At 37.7% G+C, this 20,929-nt stretch overlaps 1 protein-coding gene across 3 annotated transcripts; it reads left to right on the forward strand.

The window, feature by feature from the left end:
- The first annotated feature begins 5,988 nt into the window (after positions 1–5,988).
- Positions 5,989–19,856, forward strand: Ccr3 (chemokine (C-C motif) receptor 3). 3 transcript variants are annotated; one of them, XM_017313119.2, is made up of 3 exons: positions 5,989–6,140; positions 10,283–10,336; positions 16,783–19,856. In XM_017313119.2, exon 3 carries the CDS (start codon positions 16,794–16,796, stop codon positions 17,871–17,873), a length of 1,080 nt encoding a protein of 359 aa, XP_017168608.1. In that variant the 5' UTR covers positions 5,989–6,140; positions 10,283–10,336; positions 16,783–16,793; the 3' UTR covers positions 17,874–19,856. The 3 variants fall into 3 exon arrangements, with proteins under 3 accessions (XP_017168608.1, XP_017168609.1, NP_034044.3); XM_017313120.2 differs by lacking the exon at positions 10,283–10,336; NM_009914.4 differs by lacking the exon at positions 5,989–6,140 and having other exon boundaries at positions 10,135–10,336; positions 16,783–19,853.
- Positions 19,857–20,929: the final 1,073 nt, after the last annotated feature.

Genomic DNA, 20,929 nt, shown 5'->3' on the forward strand with positions numbered 1-20,929 from the left:
ATCTTATGGAGACTCTCTGACTCAGAGCTCCAAAATCTCTTCACCCAGCTTGCTAAATTTCCACTGTTGGGTTGCTACCACACCAGCCCCATGCTTCAAAATCCCCACAGCCTCTGTGGTGCACATCAGGCAAACCCACGCTTTGCTGTAGTGCTTTTCTCTCTTGACCCAGTTGAACCACCATGTGAAGGAAAACGCCACACAAACTTAGTTCAGAAATAATGGTAACTCCATCACTAGATAACAACAACTAGAATCCTAATCTTATAAACCATATTAAATCTAAACCCTAGGGTGGTGAATCCTGGCAGATTCAGCATATAAACTGGGAGACACTAGTAGTAGTAGACACTTGCCCTCTCACTATCCCTGTCCCAAAAGGTCCTAACTCTCTCCTGCTTCCTCTCTCTTCCTTTGTCCAACCCAGAAGTCCCACCTACCTGCCCAGTGACTGATCCCTTTATTCATTTGGGGGAAGGTTCACAAGAAGTCACCTGAGTATGTGACTCATACCTCTTTCCACACAACCCCTCCTGGGGAAGCAGATTTAACATCAAAATACAGGCATCACCAGGGCCATCCATAACACATAGTAAGTTCCATGGTTTTGTAAGGATCCCAGTAATCCAGAGACCAGTACATTTTCAAATAGATGGTGGGAATAGAGAATGCTGCAGAGAATTGTCGGTGCTCACATTCTTTCCTTTGAAAAGGAAGTCACCACATGAAAATTTTCTTTATTAAAAAAAAGTAAATGCAGAATTAAAGCAGAGATGGTCTGATGTAAAAATAGGGGGCTTAGTCTGGGACATTGGAAATTTGGGATCCCATAAAAGCACTCTGTCATACACAGCCAAGTGCCAACTGCACATTCATCCCTCCACCTGGCACATGCTCAGAGTTGCATGGAGGCAGCAGATGTGGGAGTTAGAAGCTAAGGACAGGTATCTGATAGAACTGTTCCAAGTCGAGCCCCAGTCCTTTCTTAGTATATAGTTGTTGACTTGTTACTTAACAGTTTACTTCAGTTCCTCTTCTGATAAGTTGTAAAAAAACAAATGCACTTACCTCATAGGCTCACTGGAGGCTTAACCAAGAAGGAGTGGATAAATCTCTCAGCACCATCTCTGGCAGGATGGTAGCATAGTCCCTACATTGTCCCTTCTTCAGGCTCTCACCTAGTCTTGTCACTGTGTAGTTCCTTAGTTTGAATCCATTAACACCCCTGCGATTCAAGACTGATACCCTTTCCATCAATTTTCACATTAGCTCTTTTCTTTTGTCTTTCAGTGTAGCTGCTTTACCACATTTAAAAAATCATTCACTTTTTGCAATGCTTAATCACTCCAAATGAAATTAACTCTCTGAACCTCTCACTCTATGTAGTTCTATTGTGAATCTACTAATAGATTAATCCATTGGTTATACCAGTGCCCCATGATCTAATTGCTTTCCCATCTTCTCATAAAGCCCTGTTTGTTGACATTGTATTGTGGTCTCAGTTTTTACTATGGGAGTATTTTGTTGAAAAGTTTCTGTCCAAACAATTTTACTGAGTACCCGATCCATGCTTAGTTATTGGTAGGCACAGACATGAGCCTGTCATCAGCTCACCACTTCGTCAAATAGTAGTTCAACTTCCACATTCTCAGTCTTTCTTGCATAGTGGCCTACCGTGGGAAAATTTTTTTTAAGACTTGCTGCTGTTGATGTTTGGGATTCATAGAGTCTAGAGTGTTTTGCACAGAAATATATTCAGTCACTTTGGAGGAAGCATAGGAGGATATGCATTAAATGTCTACTGATTTTCTTGGGAAAATGATAGTAAGTAGAAATCTCAATTTGGGCCTAACATTTCTGTCTCAAGTAGCCACCAGGCTTCATCTGTGTGAAAGAAAATGGACATAGCAAAGGAAGCCTGTACTTCTCTCTGTTCTGTTTCTCTCTCTGCTGCTAGAAGATCCTTCCTTTTGTGTGCTCAAAATCACAGCTTGAACTGGGTTCTCCTGCAAGAGTTTTGCCTTTTTCATAGTTCTGAAGGGTATTTACAGACAGGGTCTCTATGTATCCTAGAATAGCCTCAAACCCATCTTGTGTGCAGGGATTACCCACAGTAAATGGCTTTGTTTGCTTTTTTTTTACATTCTCCTATAAACCTAATCTGTCTTTTATTTTATTGTGATATGGGATTTCTTTCCCCCAGAGATGTTTCTGCGTTAGTGTAAAGTGACACAGAGAATTGGAAGGTTGGAGAGTATAAAGATTTTGTTCAGGATTTCCCATTTGCCCTGGTTTTCCCTGAGAGCTAAGAGCCTTAAGCACACAACTCCAGAATAGATGTCTCAAATATTTTTCCCAGTTTAGAAAGAGCTTAGAGACTGCAGACTACACTCAGTCTCAGAAAGAAACTTTGGGTTCTGCTTCCCTTTGTGTTTGTTATCTTTAGTTGAAGGGTGACAGACACCCGGCTATAGTAAAACAGTGCAGAAAAAGGAGTCAGTTGTTCTCTCTCTGTGGTTGTTATGACATTTCTGAATCTCTTTTTCCTTATCTATGGGACAGATTCAGCAGGAACTAACTCAGGAACTTATAGGGAGATTTCTAACAATGTGAAGTAATAGGCCCAGAGCACTGTGTATGGTCTATGTGAACTAGGCAACTGGTCATCAAACCAGCACCTCCCAGAGGTTCCTAGGGAGCTTGGTCTTGAGGGGTGTTGGAAATTATTTGAGATGAATGTATCTCTCCTAAGTTTTAACAGGGTTATCACTAAAACATTCATCCCCTTCAATAGTATATAAGAGAATTCCCTCTAAATTTCATGGGTCCATGCCATATACTTAAAGAAAGTCCATCTTAGGCAATATTGAGGTTCTTGGATGGAGGACACAACTATTTAATTTGATGCCAACTATGACAGTGATGCTTGGATCTTAAAAGAGTAAACATGGGTATGGATCCTTGGTTTATTCACTGGAGAAGCTACATTCTCAAAGGTACAAAGGCTCCTTGTCATCCGTGAGACTGATGCAAAGTCTCCCAGGACTATGACTTACTGAGAGGAAAGCACTTTGCTTACTAAGCTGTTTTCCCATGACACAAACATTATACGAGTAACCAACCACTCTATGATTGGATTTCAGTCTCATTTTCTGAGATGAACCTATATCTGACACTGATTGAGTGGTCTTGAATCTTAGACCAAATAGATTTAGGGGAAATCCAAACACTATTGTTCTACTAAAGGGACATAGAAACAAAATGATCCCTAATGTTGTTCTTCTGTACACATAGAACAGTGCCCCATTTAGTCATCATCAGAGATACTGCTTCTTACAGTATATGAGAACTTAAGCAGAGATCTACAACTGGACAGTGTGTAGAAAGATCTTAGAATACTCAGTCCTGGATGGTCCTTCCTTCAGGCTCTACTCTGAACTTTGTGTCTGTAACTCCTTCCACCCCATTCTAAGAAGAAACGAAGTATCCACACTTTGGTCTTCCTTCTTCTTGAGTTTCATGTGTTTTGCAAATTGTATCTTGCGCATTCTAAGTTCCTAGGCTAATATTAACTTATCAGTGAATGCATATAACCCATAAACAACCACCACACCCAGTCACTAGGCAGATGCCAACAAGAGCCTGCTGACAGGAACCTGATATAGCTGTCTCCTTCAAGGCTCTACCAGTGCCTGACAAATACAGAAGTGGATGCTCACACTCTCATCCACTGGAGAGAGCACAAGGTCCCCAGTGAAGGAGCCAGAGAAATACCCAGGGAGCTGAAGGGGACTGAAGCCCCATAGGAGGAACATCAATATGAACTAACCAGTATCCCAGAGCTCCTTGGAACTATACCACCAATCAAAGAAAACACATGGTGGAACTTGTGTCTCTAGCTATATATGTAGCAGAGGCTGGCCTAGTTGGTCATCAATGGGAAGAGAGGCCCTTTGTCCTGTGAAGGTTCTATGCCCCAGTATAGGGGAATGCCAGGACCAGGAATGGGAGTGGGTGGGTTGGGGAACAGGGGTAGGGGGTAGGGGATAGGGGATTTTTGGAGGGAAAACTAGGAAAGGGGATAACATTTGAAATGTAAATAAAGAAAATATCTAATACTTTTTTTTTTAAAGGAATGTGAAGGAGAAGGAGGAGGAGGAGGAGGAGGAGGAGGAGGAGGAGGAGGAATGGAATTTCTTCATCAAAACCTCTTTTGGGGGTTCAAAGAGCTATGTGGAAGAGAAGGGGTAAAGATTTTAAAAACCAGACAGGATAGATAACTGTTTCCAAGGAAACAGTGTCTTTTGGACACCACGAAACTGACACAGATATGAACTCACAGAGATTGTGGCAGCATTTACAGGGTCTGCACAGATTCAAGCCAGATGGGGTTCTAACACTGAGAAGGGGAAGTAGAGATAGGCTTCCACCCCTAACCAAGAAATTATCTACAACTGACACCTGCTTACAAAGGAAAAACTAGTGTTCTCCAATGGAGTTTCACTGGGTATTCTAACCACCCTTCAGGAATGGAATGCAATGGTATTTTTGTATATTTTTAAAAGTTTCATATTGTTTTGCTTGGACATTTTTTGTTTTACATTTTCGTCTATATATGTTTCCAATCTTATGTTTTTATGGGCTTTGTTGTATTTGTTTCTTATGGTTTTAAGTTTGAAAATTATATTTTGTTTGACTGTTTGCTTTCTAAAGAAAGGGGAAGGCAAGAAAGGTCTGGGTAAGTAGGGGAGGGGAAACTATGCTAAGAATATATTGCATGATATTATTTTTAATTAAAAAACAAGAACCATTTAAAACTTTTTAAAAGTGCTCAAGGATTTGGACGGAAGAAGTGCCCTTATCTTTTTTAAAGCATTTTCATCATTTTTTGCATTCTTGCTAACTTAGCATGAAAGATCCAGTGAGGATGGGGAAGTCGTAGAGGACAAGAGCTGCGAGTGTTCTATATTTGATTGTGACAGCATTTCAAGGGAGTATGTAGCAGTCACATTTTTTGAACTGTACACCAAAAATGGGTACAAGTAAAAAATAAAAACCCTGACATATGGCTGACTAAAGAACTGGTGGGAACTGGAAATGTTAGAAACAAACAAAACAATTTTGTTTCCAAGCAGTGGAAGGTGCTTCTTCGCCCCTGTGCTTTTCTACAGGGTCTAGAAATCTAAGTGAAGATACTTTTTAAAAAAATGTTTTTATCATTACCTTTAAATATCTTGTGCAGTAGTATCTTTACAGAAATCTTCCAATGGTTTTAAAATCTTTCCAATTTTCTAGGATACACTACAATTTGATGAGTTTTAATTCCTAGTTTCTTCTCTGCAAAGGCATCATTCGGTAGCTGGGGTTCCTTATCAAGTATTTGCCCTGTGCTCCACTTTAGCTACAATTTTTACTGCCCTGAGTATTGCATGCTGGAGACTTGGGTGAAGCTGAGGCAAATACACATTTTGTTCGATTGGTTCTAAGCCTGTGGCATCTTCTCACATCAATGTGAGAAAGCAGTCTGAATTTTGGCATCACTATTTGGTCCTGTGTGGATGTGGTTCACTTACTTGCAGTTTGGAGACTGCCAGAATATGCTTCTCCTTGTGATGTTTTGCAGTTCCCGGAAGAAATATTTATGAACATTATAGTGTTCTCTCTGGAGGCACTCATGGGAAGATAAGAATCCTAGTATAACAAAAATTGGTATGGTTTTGTCATAAACTGTCTGTAGAAATGCTTTAAAGGCTCTCAACCTAGATCTAAAGTAAGATGATGACTATTTTGTTATTCAAAACCTTCAGAGGTTCCTCAGTTTCTATAGAATATACTCCACCTACTTTAGCTCTTTATAATCTAGTTAAGGTCAATGCTCAATTTTATGTCTCTGCACTTCATTTCAAGCTTCTATGTCTCTGCCAGGTTCATCTTGATATGTCACCAGCCTCTTGTTGATGTCTCACTGAATCGAGAGATAAAAACCTCTCTGGAAGTGAATGGAGTAAAGTAGTCGCAGTGGTACCACAGACTTCCATCTTCTGGAACAGACCTTCCAGTGGTTCCGAATTCTCTGAGAGATGGAGCTTCTGAATCAACATCTTCCTAATGGATGGATGGATTAATGGGTATATAGACAGGTAGGCATATGGATACATTTGTATATTTCACTGACTTTTGAGTCCCAGTATCAGGACCCATGTATATTTGTTCCCTAGTGTCATTTACTACAAGGACAAATCTTAGTTCCTGGCTGTGGAGAGTCTATTTACCCTTTCTTGGACAATTTCCCTCTCTCTATCACATGAAGTTTTATGTATGAGACTCTTGCTCTGTTGTGAAGACTTTCTAGTTCCAGTGGCCCACATGGACATGTTTTCTAAACTCCTCAGAACTTTCATTTGGTGTTCCACACATTCATTTAGAACACAGTAAATTATACTAGAATTTAAGCATATGGCCTGAATCACTTGATACACACTGGTTGGCACATAGTCCCAAGTCATTTATTTTTCACGAATAATTAGAAATATGAATCATGACTATAAAGTATACATGTGCCATTTTAACAAAAATACCTGAGACACAGAGATTTCATAACTCAAAGCTTATACCATTTTTTAAGTGATAAAAAAGAGAGACTAAGAGGCTGAGGAGATGGCTCATCTCGAAAAGTGCTTGTCATGTAACTGTGAGGATCTAAATTTGGAGCTTCAACACCACATAGTGCTATTATGTGTTTGATTGCTAAATACTGGCCTCAAAGATCTGGTTGCCCCTGACTTGGAGAGACTCACCCATACAAAATGATGCTTGCTCCCCAAGTTATCCCAGTTGGTTAATAAAGACTAAAGCCTATGATTTGGCAGTAGATAGAGGTAGGCAGGTTTTCAGTTACCCAGATGGGCCAGATCACAGGTAGAGAGGAAAAGAGAAGAGAGGAGACAGAGAGAGGAGGAAGCATTCATGAGAGGTTATAGATCCTGAGAATGTGTCCAGGAAAAACAGCAAGTAACTAGGTATGTGTGGCTGGGATGTTAAATTAGAATAGCTCCAAAATCTGCCTAATCTAGGATTACAGTTTGTAAAAAAAAAAAAAAAAAAAAATACCTGGGTTGTATGTCTTTTATACCAGTTAGCTAGAATTTATAATTCCTTTGACATTTGGCATGCTACATTGGGCACCAAAATGTGCCCAACGTGGGCACATTTTTTGGAGGGTGTTGCTATACCCTCTTGTTGCCTTTAAATATATATTATGGGTTTCTCCACTGACTTCAAACTACTTAGTTCTCAAATAAAAGACACAGGCCTTTTAGATTTATAACAAGCCTTATAACACTACAGCTGGGCAGATATCAGCCCTTTAAGCTATTGTGTCTGCTTCTTTTGCCAAAATCCCCATAGTACTCGCATCTGTTTCATTTACACTGTTCCTGCTTCATCAGATCAGCCCTCATGGCCACATACACATGGTCCATGCTACCCCATGGTGACTCCTCCTTCCTTCTCCTTGCCTCTCTTCATGGTCTCTGCCTGAGACCCCCAAGCCCTAGGAACCTTTATTCTATCCTCTCTCTTTTACTCAGCCCAGGCTGCAGACATCTTTATTAACCAATCAGCGATAACTTGGGGAGTGGGTAAAGTTTATGTAGCACCATTTGGTGTACATGAGGTTCTCCTTGTCAGGGGCAACCAGATCTTGGGGGGTCAGTATTTAACATTTGAATAATAGCAGCATCCTAAAATATCAAATACACTACAGATTAAAACAGTGTATTATTAGTCAGGGTTCTCCAAAGCAGACCCTTAGGGTTAAATCAGCTTACATTAAAATTGTAACAGTCGTCTCACAACTGAGAGTGCCTTGAACCTTATAGTTTCTTAGTCCATGAGGATTTAAGCAGATTCTGGGAGAGCCACTCGTCCTTAGTTAATAATGGAAGCCTCGAAATGCTGATTCTGATATAAAGGGAGGAATCCACACCAGTTAAACTAGTTCAAGTATTTGTCTGAATGCTGGAGACTCCACCAACCTGTTAGGTGCTCAGTCTCAATCTGACGCTGAAAAGCTGGAAGGTTCCTGGAGAGCCACTGGACCTTAGTCAATGTTATGGAAGCCTGGGAAACCTGGTCCTGATATCAGCTGTAGCAACAGGCTAAATTACTTCAGCAGAAAAAGGGAAGGTCAAAAAAGCAAAGGCAGATTATCTTCCTTCCGCCATGTTCTTTTAAAATAATTGAGTTGCTGCCAAGAGGCTTGGGCCCACACTTGAGGTTAGTCTTCTTCCTACATCAATTAAGGAAGTCGGAACACTATTTTCAACTAAAGCTGCCTACTCAGTGATTCTAATTTTTGGCAATTTTATGTTAGAAAAAAGAACTATCACAAATAGTTAAGTATCTGGTTAGCTATTATTAAAACTACTTGTGTCCTCTTGGCATTTCATTAGATGTTGATCCCCAAGTCCTGGTTTGAATCTAAATCCCTCACAGGTTCATTTGTTTGACCACTTGGTCTATAGCTGATGGTGCTGTCTTGGGAAGCTGTGGAGCCCTTTGGGACTAGGTGGTCCCAGTGGGTGGCTGGGGGTGGATCTGGAAGGTCATATTTCCCCTCTAGCTCCATCTCAAGCTCTGTTTACTGATTGGAAGTGTGAATTCTGCTATGCCTTCTCCACTATGAGATAGAAGAAATCCTTTATCTTTTAAGAAGTTCCTGTCAGGTATTTTATCACAGGAATAAAAAAGTCTAAATCATCCAACAACTTAATAGATCCCTTATGGTAAGACTGAAGTGTGGACACTATTCCCCTCCTTAGAAGTGGGAACAAAACACCCTTGGAAGGAGTTACAGAGACAAAGTTTGGAGCTGAGATGAAAGGATGGACCATGTAGAGACTTCCATATCCAGAGATCCACCCCATAATCAGCATCCAAACGCTGACACCATTGCATACACTAGCAAGATTTTATCGAAAGGACCCAGATGTAGCTGTCTCTTGTGAGACTATGCCGGGGCCTAGCAAACACAGAAGTGGATGCTCACAGTCAGCTAATGGATGGATCACAGGGCTCCCAATGGAGGAGCTAGAGAAAGTATCCAAGGAGCTAAAGGGATCTGCAACCCTATAGGTGGAACAACATTATGAACTAACCAGTACCCCGGAGCTCTTGACTCTAGCTGCATATGTATCAAAAGATGGCCTAGTCGGCCATCACTGGAAAGAGAGGCCCATTGGACACACAAACTTTATATGCCCCAGTACAGGGGAACGCCAGGGCCAAAAAGTGGGAGTGGGTGGGTAGGGGAGTGGGGGTGGGTGGGTATGGGGGACTTTTGGTATAGCATTGGAAATGTAAATGAGCTAAATACCTAATAAAAAATGGAAAAGGAAAAAAAAGAATTAAGTTCTTCTCCTATTTCTACTCTTTCTTCTCTATTCATTTTCTCCTGTCCCCTTCTGAATAGCTAACAAGAACTTGGTAAATTCATTGACCTGTACAATTAGAAAGAATATCAGAGATTATACCATATATTTGTCACTATTCCCGTCAACATTAGTTAAATGCGTCTAGTGTCCATTATCACACTAGGTTCATGGGGATATCAGCACATAGGCAAGATATGTTCCTAGCCTTGGGATGCTATGTCACGGTACAATTCAACCTACACTTTACATTGGTTGAGATCTGTACTTTACATAGAAACTTCCTTGGTTTATCTTAATTGACTTCATGACAACTGTAGGAAATAAATATCTGTTACAATTATAGAGGAGAAAACTAGGTGTCCAGCAAGGCTGGCTCAGTGGTTACCCTGAGATCATGCAGCTATAGAACCACAGTGGAAATGCAAACACATGTCTTTGTGAATTATCAAAACCTTTACTTGCTTGTCCTCATAATCTTCAGTTGCTCCCAGCAAATTTGCTGTCTCATCCTTTCCTTAAGAGGAAATTCCCACATTGTTTTTCCACAGTCTGTCCATGAGTCAATGATTATTGGGAAGTTGTTAGCCATATCATACATAAAAAAATGAGCAGTGTCAAATGGGTGAAGAGCCTGCAAGATAGTTTCTGAGTGTCAGCAGTATCCATCCATAGATAACTCAACAGAGAGCCAAGTATGTGCAGTAAATAACAAAACGGAAGAACTGTAACAAGTTGGTATCTCTCTGAAAACTTGCAAAACCTGAGAAGCTAGCCTTTTTAAAACAGGAAGCTATGATGTTTACTACCTGACTGGTGTATATGATCAAGTGTTATCTCTGTTTCATTAGCAGTGAAACTTAAGTTACTACTGGACTCATAAAGGACTTAGCAAAATTCACCAGGTACCGTTTCTTCTTTTTATTCTCTTTTGGACAAGGACATATTTAAATTCAAGAGATGTTTCTTAGACGATATTTCCAGATAGGCTTTCAGAACTCTAGGAAAGGAAAAAATGGATATATTAGTCTATGTAGGTGAAAGAAATACCTCCCAGAGCCCTCTTGATTCCAATAGAGAGGTGGTGTATAGTATTTAAAGATAACATAAGGTAGACTTAGAAAAGATTTTGCAATGTATTTCCATTTTCTTCTTGCTTTCCTTATTCCTATCCTTCTATTTTCCCATCTATACTATGATACAACATGAACTTTATAACTACTCAAGCTACATTATCTGTTACCATCCTGTACTTCTTATAATTCATAAATTATGAAGAATAGCATCATTCCAAAAGTGTTACATTAGTAGTTAGCGTTTATTGATACTGACTTGTAAGATCATCATGAAAATGTAATCTCTTGTGTGTATGTATATTAGAATGAAAATATATTTATGTATTCATGTGTATACTAAGTAATTACATATTTAAATGCATAATTAAAGTTTTTGGAAATCAACTCTAAAACTATTAGATGGATTGGTTGATGATTGCCGTGGTGTCTCTGTCTGGATTAGGTTGGCTGGCTGCCTTTGGTAGATCTATCTCTGTTAGAGGGTAGAGACAAAAAAAAAATCCATTTAGTGTTTTGAAAGACTCTAGTTTGGCTGGGGTTAGAAGTAAAATGGTTTTGGTGAGTGATTTGAGAGAGGGTGGTAGTCTTCAGTTACTAGTAGGTTGGACTCTAGCCCAAACCTGTTTTCAACCTGTGGGTTACAACCCTTTGTAGGTGGCATATCAGCTATCTTGTATACTAGATATTTATATTACAATTAAAAACAGTAGGAAAACTACAGTTATGAGATAGCAAGGAAATAATTTTATGTTTAGGGGTCATCACAACATGAGGAGCAGTATTAAAGGGTTACAGCATTAGGAAGGCTGGAAAACACTGGGCTAGAGGATCCTCTCACTCCATTCAAAAGATGGTAATATTACACTGAAGCTAGTCACTGAGTCATTTCTCCTGGAATAAGAAATGAGAGTACTCTATGACTCAACAGGAAAGAAGCAAATATGCTCATAATAAATTAAGTGAAGAGCACAGTCAATGCATAGAAGAGAGAATATGGTGACTAATAATTACAATTTAAAAATCCCTCAAAAATTCCTCAAAAGAATAGTAAATAACAACAGTAAGACAACTCTATATCCACCTAACTGGCCCGGTAATTTTTTTTTTGTTTTAATTCTTATGCATGTTGATGGATGCTTCTAAAGCTGGCACCATCACTTACAGTGCTAAGAATTTATTGTTATTATATATTTCCTGGAAGCAAATTGACAAAATGCATCAAGCTTTTTGGAAATGTTATTAGTTTGAAAAAGTGTCTTGGGGTATATAGTTTAAGGAAATAAGTTTAAAAGACAGAGATGTTTGTTGCTGTATTATTTATAAAGGGTGTTTAATGTAAATAACAGAAGGCGATTTCATGTGTGTTGTCAATTATATTGTACAGAGCACCAAGTAGAGGCACATAGTGTGTTTCTTGGTATGCTTACTGGAGTAACTTGGGCTTAGCATGCTGAACATACTGGTCATGCTGATTACATTACTTTGCCAGAACAGATATTTTTCCCTATGAAAATAGATTCTTCACAACCATCTTGTTCAACTAAATAACATCAGCATTATTCAAAGCTATCTGCTACATTTGAAATACCTGCTATTAAAAGACAATGGTCAACTCTGATCTTCAGGAAAGAAGGTTTGTAAAAGTTCTTGGCACGTGCATGAAGCCAAGTCTCTCAAGATGAACGGACTACACTTTGAAATTTAGAACACTCGACTGAATAGGGTCCATGCCACTGAAGCAATATTTAGCCATCTATCTAACTCAAATGACAATTGGAAATTTCAAAACAAATCTACAAAGTTATATAGATGAAAAAGAGTTGCATCTTACAGCAGGGATTATTTAAATTTCTTAAGCAATCAAAAACTTTGAGAAAATTAACATAAGACAACAAAGAAATGAATAAAATTTTTGTCCTTTTAAAGAACAAAGAAGAAGAAATTCAGAATAGATATTTTAATTATATAGGGTTTGTTGAGATGTATAAATTTTATATCTGTATACTTTTAGTGTGATATATATTTGCAAATATTTTATAATAAAGTTTATAAAATAAACCAGTAATGAAACCCTTTTTAAATAATTTTTTTTTGAGGACAGACATAGTTTTAAAGGACAGAAAAGAAAAAAAGACCAAAATCTACTTTTGCATTTGTATGACTTTGATATTAAGGCATGAAGTTTCCTAAAATCAATCCAACTTTAAGAAACTTGAGTCTCTATCTCTGTCCCCTCTTGTTCCTTTCTCATGTTCTCATTCCCTCCTCACCCCCATTTAGGTCTATATTACTTTTGTGCTCTTTACTTCTCATTTTGAAATAATCTTGAAATAACCTACAAGACAAGATGATTAGTTTTCTCTACAAAAGTGCATTCTCAGACTGTACCATTTTTCTTACCAAAATGTACTTTATTTTCCTGACACATGTGCAAACCTGTTTCCATTATTATTTCTTGGGATTTTAGTTAAAAGATGAAGTAGACTTAATAACCTTGGCTAAGAATGCAGTTCAGTGGTAGAGTCTTTGCTTATCACATTCTAGACCCTAAGTTTCATTCCCAACACTGAACAAAAATGTGTTACCTTTACATTTATTTCCAGAAAAATGAGGAAGCTCACCATTGCATATACTTCTTTCTATTCTAACTTTTAATATAACACAGGGCATGTTTGTAGATGGACTCAAACATCTATCTATATGGGAGCAAAATTTATCTCTAACTGTTCACACTTTTCAAATGATCACAGGACTGAATAATTTGTGTAGCTTTCCATAATTGGCCATTCTTGAGGATAAAAAATATTAAAATCATTAAGTACATAGTATTCTTTCACAGGGAAAATTTACATCTTGTTTTTAAGAAATAAGAGAAAAGGCAGAGTTAATCTTTACTTAAAGAAAGATTGTTTTGCTGGATTGGATGTTTTACGCTATGAGGCCATGCCTGGTATATTGACATTTTAGTCAGTGATAACAGCATACACAACTGTGGTCTCACAAGATGGCGAGGGACATGAAAATGTCTATGTTGTAGTGATGCCACAACCTTTGTAATGCCATAGCACAGTGTACTACCAGTGTACACAGAGATTCTGTGTAAAGAAACCTACTGTATTGCCAGTTCTCTAGAAGGCTAGCACAGGGCCGAGGATGTAGCTCTGTGTCATGGTATTTCCCTAACACTGAATGTCTTGCATTCAGCCTCCAGAACCACATAAGTAAACAAACAAATTGCAAATTTACTTTTTAAAAGTATAGCACATACAAACATGAACTACATACACTATTTGATGTAGCTGACTAGGTAAGAAGTTTGTGTAGTTTCTGTACTATGTTTTAATTGTTATTTTAAAGTAGGCATTTAAGAATATGCTTAGGTTGTATACTGGCATTGTGAAATACATTTTATATCTTGTTTCAGCTGAAAGTCAGACTTTTAAAAGAACAGAGTTAAAATTAAAGATTGATTAGATCTATGGAGGAAATAATTAGATCAACAGTCAGATGACAGATGATAAACTCATTGAAACCTTTAAAATCTTTGAGCTTCCTAGAAACATACTTTATGGGGCTAGAGATATGGCTTAGCATAATAATGATTCTTGATCTTACAGAACACCTGGATTTGGTTCTTAGTACCCATGTGGCAAGTCACAACTACCTGTAACTCTAGTTCCAGGGGACTTGATATCCTCTTTTGACCTCCTTGGGTTCTTGTACACATGAAGGCACACACACACACACACACACACACACACACACACACACACTAATAACATATAAATCAATGTAAATAAATAAATGTGTATTTTCATCTGCATGCATATATGTGTATTATGCTTATACTACATTATGCTTATACTTTGTGTTGTTTCCATGACAGCAGTAGGTAATGTCATGCACATAAACTCAAACTGGCAAATAAGCTCAAATACCTTTTAATTTAAATGACTTAAATAAATAAATAAATTTAACAAATAAATTTGTATGTAAGATAAAGTAAAGATATCTTAAAATTATTAGTATGTATTTTGTGAAGGCTGTAATACACCAGCCTGGATTGAACTTACCTGTTAGATGTTTAACTTATGATGTGTATTATTTCCCATATATCAAGTATATCAACTTTCACATTTCTCCTTTGGCAAGGAAATACACTAAAATAATGACTATATTTGTATACTCTGCAAAGTCTGCATGTTTTGTAGATTTCATACATTATTGTATGTATTGTATTTGTATGTATTGTAGGCATATATGTACTATAATCATACAAAGTCTAAAATAGTTGTTAAAGGTAAACAAACTAGATAAATTTAAAATGTGAAGTTTTTAAGTATACTTTTTAAGAATTTAAAATACAAAGTCATTAAACATTTAAGTTATTTTAAGTAAATTAAAATACAAGATCATTCCTAAATATGAATTATAAATTCTACCAAAAGAACATATATTTCAGTCTATTAATAAATATGACTGATGTTAAATTAGAGCTTTATGGCACACAATTTAAAATTAGTTTCTCACTGAATTTTTATTACAATTTGGAATTACTAAATGTTTAACATTTTCCTTAATATAAGCACTTCCACATTCAAAAATATGAAATCATGTGATTTTAATTGAAAAGCAATTTTTAAAAGGTTATGAATATGTCCTTTTATTAAAAATAATTTTGCTTATTTTGGAGATTTCTTAAAGCATTATTTCAAAACTTAAATTTAGGGAAAGAAAACAATTCAGAGTGAAATCAGTAAATGAGGAAGAAAATAGAAAAAATAATACACATAAGAGTATATTCTGAATGAAAGCAATTACTTGCAAAGTAAAAAAATTTACATAAAATAATTTTGTAAGATAATATTTTGCTTTAAAACAAGATAATTAGAAAGAATATGACAAAACTATGGGTTTAAACAACTCAAGCAGCCTTCAAAAGACTGTAAACTGTTAGCCCTGAGATTTCTCAATGTGTTTCTTCAAAACTTGACTAGTTCAGATACTATTCCTTCTCAATTAAATGAACTTATCTTTGAGGCTTCCAACACAGATACAACTGGATAGGGAAAAATGAGGAAACAAAGTGCTTTCATGGCAGTTTCCTTTTGACTCTCCCAGGTAACCCCCAAAGAAGGAAGATGCCTTTCCTAGTGAGTATCCTTGTCTCCCAATGTGATACTCATAGGCAATCAGTAAATCTGGGGCCAAATAATTGTGCCCCTAGCAAGCAAGAGGAACACTGAAAGACAAGTATGTCCAAACCGTCCTCAGAGGAGTGCCACCTAGTCATTTCTTTAAACTTGGCCCTTCCTCTTAGCCAGGAGAAAGTTAGTGGGCCTTTCCCTGAGTAAGCAGAGTATGAATTTATTGCCCTTCATGAGATTTCTGCCTTGTCTGCTTTTCTTCTTTCTTTGCTGGAGTCATTAGTCTGTAGAAAAACAGACACTGGTCCTCCAGCTCCTGGTCTAATAAAGTATGTTGTATTAGAAAATCCACTTCTCCTACCCTCCAGCTCATCATCTTATTTATGAAAGAGAAGCTCTTGGGATATCAATGCTTACCTTAGCACTACCAAGAGCCAGAGAAAAGAAAAGTCTCCAAAGAAATGCTGCTTAAAATTATACTGATTTCAAAGTTAAATAATAATAGTAATAATAATGATGATAATAATAATAATAAATAGCAGCTAAATCACCAATAGCTAAATTTAAAATGTTTCTATTTAAATTACTGAGAAGCAGATTGTATATAGATAGAAATTAAAACTCTACTAAACTTTAACTTACTTATTAGAGAATTTTAGATAAATTACTGTCTAAATAAGCATCAGTTTCCCCATTAAGTATCTTGGACATGTTCATCAAAGGGCCTAAGAGAGGTGGTTATCATTACTAGTACACAAATGTGTTAAAATATGCATTAGTAATAAGAATTACATATTATGCATGGATCATATAATTATCATTCTTTTCACTCTTCAGTTCAAAATTTGGAATTCCCCCCTTCAAATACTTTCAGAAATTAATATTCCTATGCTTTACCACCACCCATAGCATTTGTTTCCTTTTCTATTATGAATCATGATGACTTTGAGAGCTACAGAGCTCTCAAAGCTTTTTTTTTCTGGCCCCTACTTATAGCATTTCAGATATATCTTGAAATTTGTACTAAACAAATTCTAATTTGAGTCTCTTAATAATAATCAAGTGATATATTTTACATGGTTAATTGTTTCTTTGTTTATTTGTTTTTTAATTTTTTTTCTATCACAGAGACAAGTAGAATGGCATTCAACACAGATGAAATCAAGACTGTGGTTGAAAGCTTTGAGACCACACCCTATGAATATGAGTGGGCACCACCCTGTGAAAAAGTCAGAATCAAAGAGCTGGGGTCATGGCTCCTGCCTCCACTGTACTCCCTGGTGTTCATCATCGGCCTCCTGGGCAACATGATGGTTGTGTTGATCCTCATAAAGTACAGGAAGCTACAAATTATGACTAATATCTACCTGTTCAACTTGGCAATTTCTGACCTGCTCTTTCTCTTCACTGTCCCATTCTGGATTCACTATGTTCTGTGGAATGAGTGGGGTTTTGGCCACTACATGTGCAAAATGCTGTCTGGGTTTTATTACCTGGCCTTGTACAGCGAGATCTTTTTCATCATCCTGCTGACAATTGACAGATACCTGGCTATCGTCCATGCTGTGTTTGCCCTTCGAGCCCGAACTGTGACTTTTGCTACTATCACCAGTATCATTACCTGGGGCCTTGCAGGACTGGCAGCATTGCCTGAATTTATCTTCCATGAGTCTCAAGACAGCTTTGGAGAGTTTTCCTGCAGTCCTCGCTATCCAGAGGGTGAAGAAGACAGCTGGAAACGTTTCCATGCTCTAAGAATGAATATCTTTGGTCTAGCTCTTCCTCTCCTCATTATGGTTATCTGCTACTCAGGAATCATTAAAACTCTGCTGAGATGTCCCAATAAAAAAAAACACAAGGCCATCCGTCTTATTTTTGTTGTTATGATAGTCTTTTTTATTTTTTGGACCCCGTACAACCTGGTTCTCCTTTTTTCTGCTTTTCACAGCACATTTTTAGAGACCAGCTGTCAGCAGAGTAAACATCTGGACCTGGCCATGCAGGTGACTGAGGTGATTGCCTACACCCACTGCTGTATTAATCCAGTAATCTACGCCTTTGTTGGTGAGAGGTTCCGGAAACACCTTCGGCTCTTTTTCCACAGAAATGTGGCAGTTTACCTGGGAAAATATATTCCGTTTCTTCCTGGTGAGAAAATGGAAAGAACAAGCTCTGTCTCCCCATCAACTGGGGAGCAAGAAATCTCTGTGGTGTTTTAGTTGGGCAGAGAAAATTGTCACTTATTCCATGGACTGAAAGATGAAGCAAACACATTAAGTCAGTCACAATGACCTCTAGCTCAGTCATTTGTACTCTCCATGCAATGCTGATGCTCTCAAAGACCTGTAAACACACATAATAACTGCAGAATATCTTCATCTACCCCAAGATCATTAGTAGAGGACATGTGCTGGCCAGTTGACAATTCATCAAACATGACATGAAAAAGACAGCTTTTTTTTTTTATTCTCCAAAGAGTTATACATGTTCTGATTCACTTAAATGTTAAATAATCCATTCACAAGTAGGAAGGTTTAAAAAATATTTAAACTACTTTTGCCACTTTTTGACATCAGTGAAATGTTTCACAAAATGCATTTATTTTATTTCCTAACGTAAGTAGTTCTTTTTCTTCTTGATGAATGGCTTTCTTTTTCCTCTTTTTAAAAAAATTATTATTTGAATATAGACTGGATGTTATATCTTGTTTAATTTTTTCTTAAAAGTCAAATGAAATCATATTTCCTATTAGTGATTGAAAGCATCTTGGAAGGAACACACTCTCCTCATAATGCCAGTTTTATGTTGAAAAACAGGCTGGGGCCATCTGTATTGAGAAGTCCAGGTGTGGTGCTGTCGTTAATTCTTCCTAGACTTGACATCATAAGTACCTGGAGGGTATAGTGACACATGCACAGGTAACTCCTATTACAGGAGAAGAGTAGAAATTTGGAAACAGACATCAAGATTAACAGATGAAGTAAGACTGGAAACCCCTTTCTACCGGCCCTCACATACCAAATAGAGGATGTACAAGAAAAGTATATGATATCACACAGAAAGAAGTTGGCACTATGCAAATAACCCATGAATGATAAGAATTCATATGATGCAGTGCTTTTGGGTGTTTGTCTTTTCACAGATCATTAGCCTACTTCTATCCTCAAGAATATCTTTTTATCTTTCTTAATAAACTGCCTGTGTTTCTATCATTATCTATATGTTCATTATTCTGGCACACAGACCCTAGAAATCTCAGGAGGTGCTCTCTGGATTGAAGTGTGCACTTATAGCACCACCTCAGTGCTTATGACTCATGTTTGAAGTGAGGTCTGAGCATCAACAACACGTTCCCAGGTGGTGGACGTGATACTTGTCCCAAGATCACACTTTCAGAATTATGTTGTAACTGTGATGCGTTCAGAGACTCAACAATTGAAAATGAGGATGTCACAAGTGTTGTAGGAGGAATATATGGGCTCTTTAGATGTTTGATAAGGTTATATGCTATCATGGTCAGCTGATAAGATATGCTAGTCTATCTGAAATATTACTATAGGGGGAACTTACAGTTCTATCAGTCTATCAGTTTTATACAGTTGAGCTTTTCTTGAGTATATGTGTTTAGTACTATGAACTAGAAGCTGTGAGAGACACAAAGATGAAGGAGGAAAATGGAGTGGCTATGGCTCAGGCACCTTTCTCTCATTCCTTTACTTCTGATTATAGCTTCTTGGGGATGTAACTTCTAAGCCTTTACTTAACTTGGCACTTTTCTTTTGGGTATAGCATAGTCATCTCATGATTATTTTGAAGTAGAGATTACCTTGGTCTAGTAACCATGACAACTATTTGAGCAGAACAATGAAGAGGTAAGTTAGTCAGTAGTGATGCTATTGGAGTTACTGATACTCCATAGTAGAAGGAAATATAGGGTCATAGTCCCCTCATCTTGTATTACAACCATTACTCTCTCCTTCTCCAAATTGCTCATGATCTTGGGAGATGATAAAGATATATAAGATTGGAAGAGTTACTTGAGAGTGTGACTCCATGATTTCATTTTCATGAGGTCATTATCCATAATGGGATGAGATTTTTTGTGATGAGACAGCTGTTTGAGGGTAACTCACTCTTTTAAGTATCCCTTCAATAATGCTCTGTAAGTAGGCTCAATAAACTCATTGGTTTGCTAAGTTGAACTTTGATGGAATCATTGCTTTGATTTATAATTTTGTACTTATCTGAGGTGAATACATATTTGTTCAAGATAAGTTAGTGCAATAATTTGTCATTTTCTAGAGAAGATGTAGACAATGTGTCATAAACCAACCAGCTGCTCATCTAACAGCTGCCTGTTAAGTTTCAGGAATGGGTTGTAAAAACACTGCTTTGTGTTAAGTGAGGAGTCCAATGTGTAAGAAAAAAACATGAATCTTTTCCTCATAAGATCTTGGTCAAGTAGCATAAAGAGGAGAGGAACAAATGAATCCAGTGCAAAGGTGTTCCTCTTCTCTGGGGAGAAATGGAAGAGATAATGGAAGAAAGGATTTTAATGGTGGGAATTGGAGGAAAGGAAAGCGTGGGGCTGTGATCAGGATGTAAAGTCAGCTATTGAATGGATCACAGGGCCCCCCAATGGAGGAGCTAGAGAAAGTACCCAAGGAGCTAAAGCGAGCTGCAACCCTATAGGTAGAACAACAATATGAACTAACCAGTACCCCGGAGCTCTTGTCTCTAGCTTCATATATATCAAAAGATGGCCTAGTCAGCCATCACTGGAAAGAGAGGCCCATTGGACACACAAACTTTATATGCCCCAGTACAGGGGAACGCCAGGGCCAAAAAGTGGAAATGGGTGGGTAGGGGAGTGGGGGTGGGTGGGTATGGGGGACTTTTGGAATAGCATTGGAAATATAAATGAGGAAAATACCTAATAAAAAATAAAAACATATTAGACAGTTATGAAAAAACAAAACAAAACAAAAAACAAAACCCAGGCATCCTAATGACACTAGAAGTTTCTTGCCATAAATCTAACCTCTGACCTAGAACAAATTATTTCACTTCTTTCAGTCCCAATATATTGTCCTCTGCTGGACAATAAATGAATTGGCGGCGGGGGGGGGGGCGTTGTTAGCCTCCTCATATCCCAAGTAGACTCAGACTTTGTTAAATAATCAGAGAGGAGGAACTGACATCTCAAGTTCTGTAAAGAAGATTGTAGAAAGAAAGGGAGAGAAGAGTGGTAGAGATGCATCACCCCCATCAGCAG

The sequence above is a fragment of the Mus musculus genome, chromosome 9 (assembly GCF_000001635.26).
Source record: "Mus musculus strain C57BL/6J chromosome 9, GRCm38.p6 C57BL/6J".
NCBI lineage: Eukaryota > Metazoa > Chordata > Mammalia > Rodentia > Muridae > Mus > Mus musculus.

What these genes read in the sequence shown, in the direction of transcription:
- Ccr3 (XM_017313119.2), top strand. Translation starts at nt 16,794, where the DNA reads ATGGCATTCAACACAGATGAAATCAAGACTGTGGTTGAAAGCTTTGAG.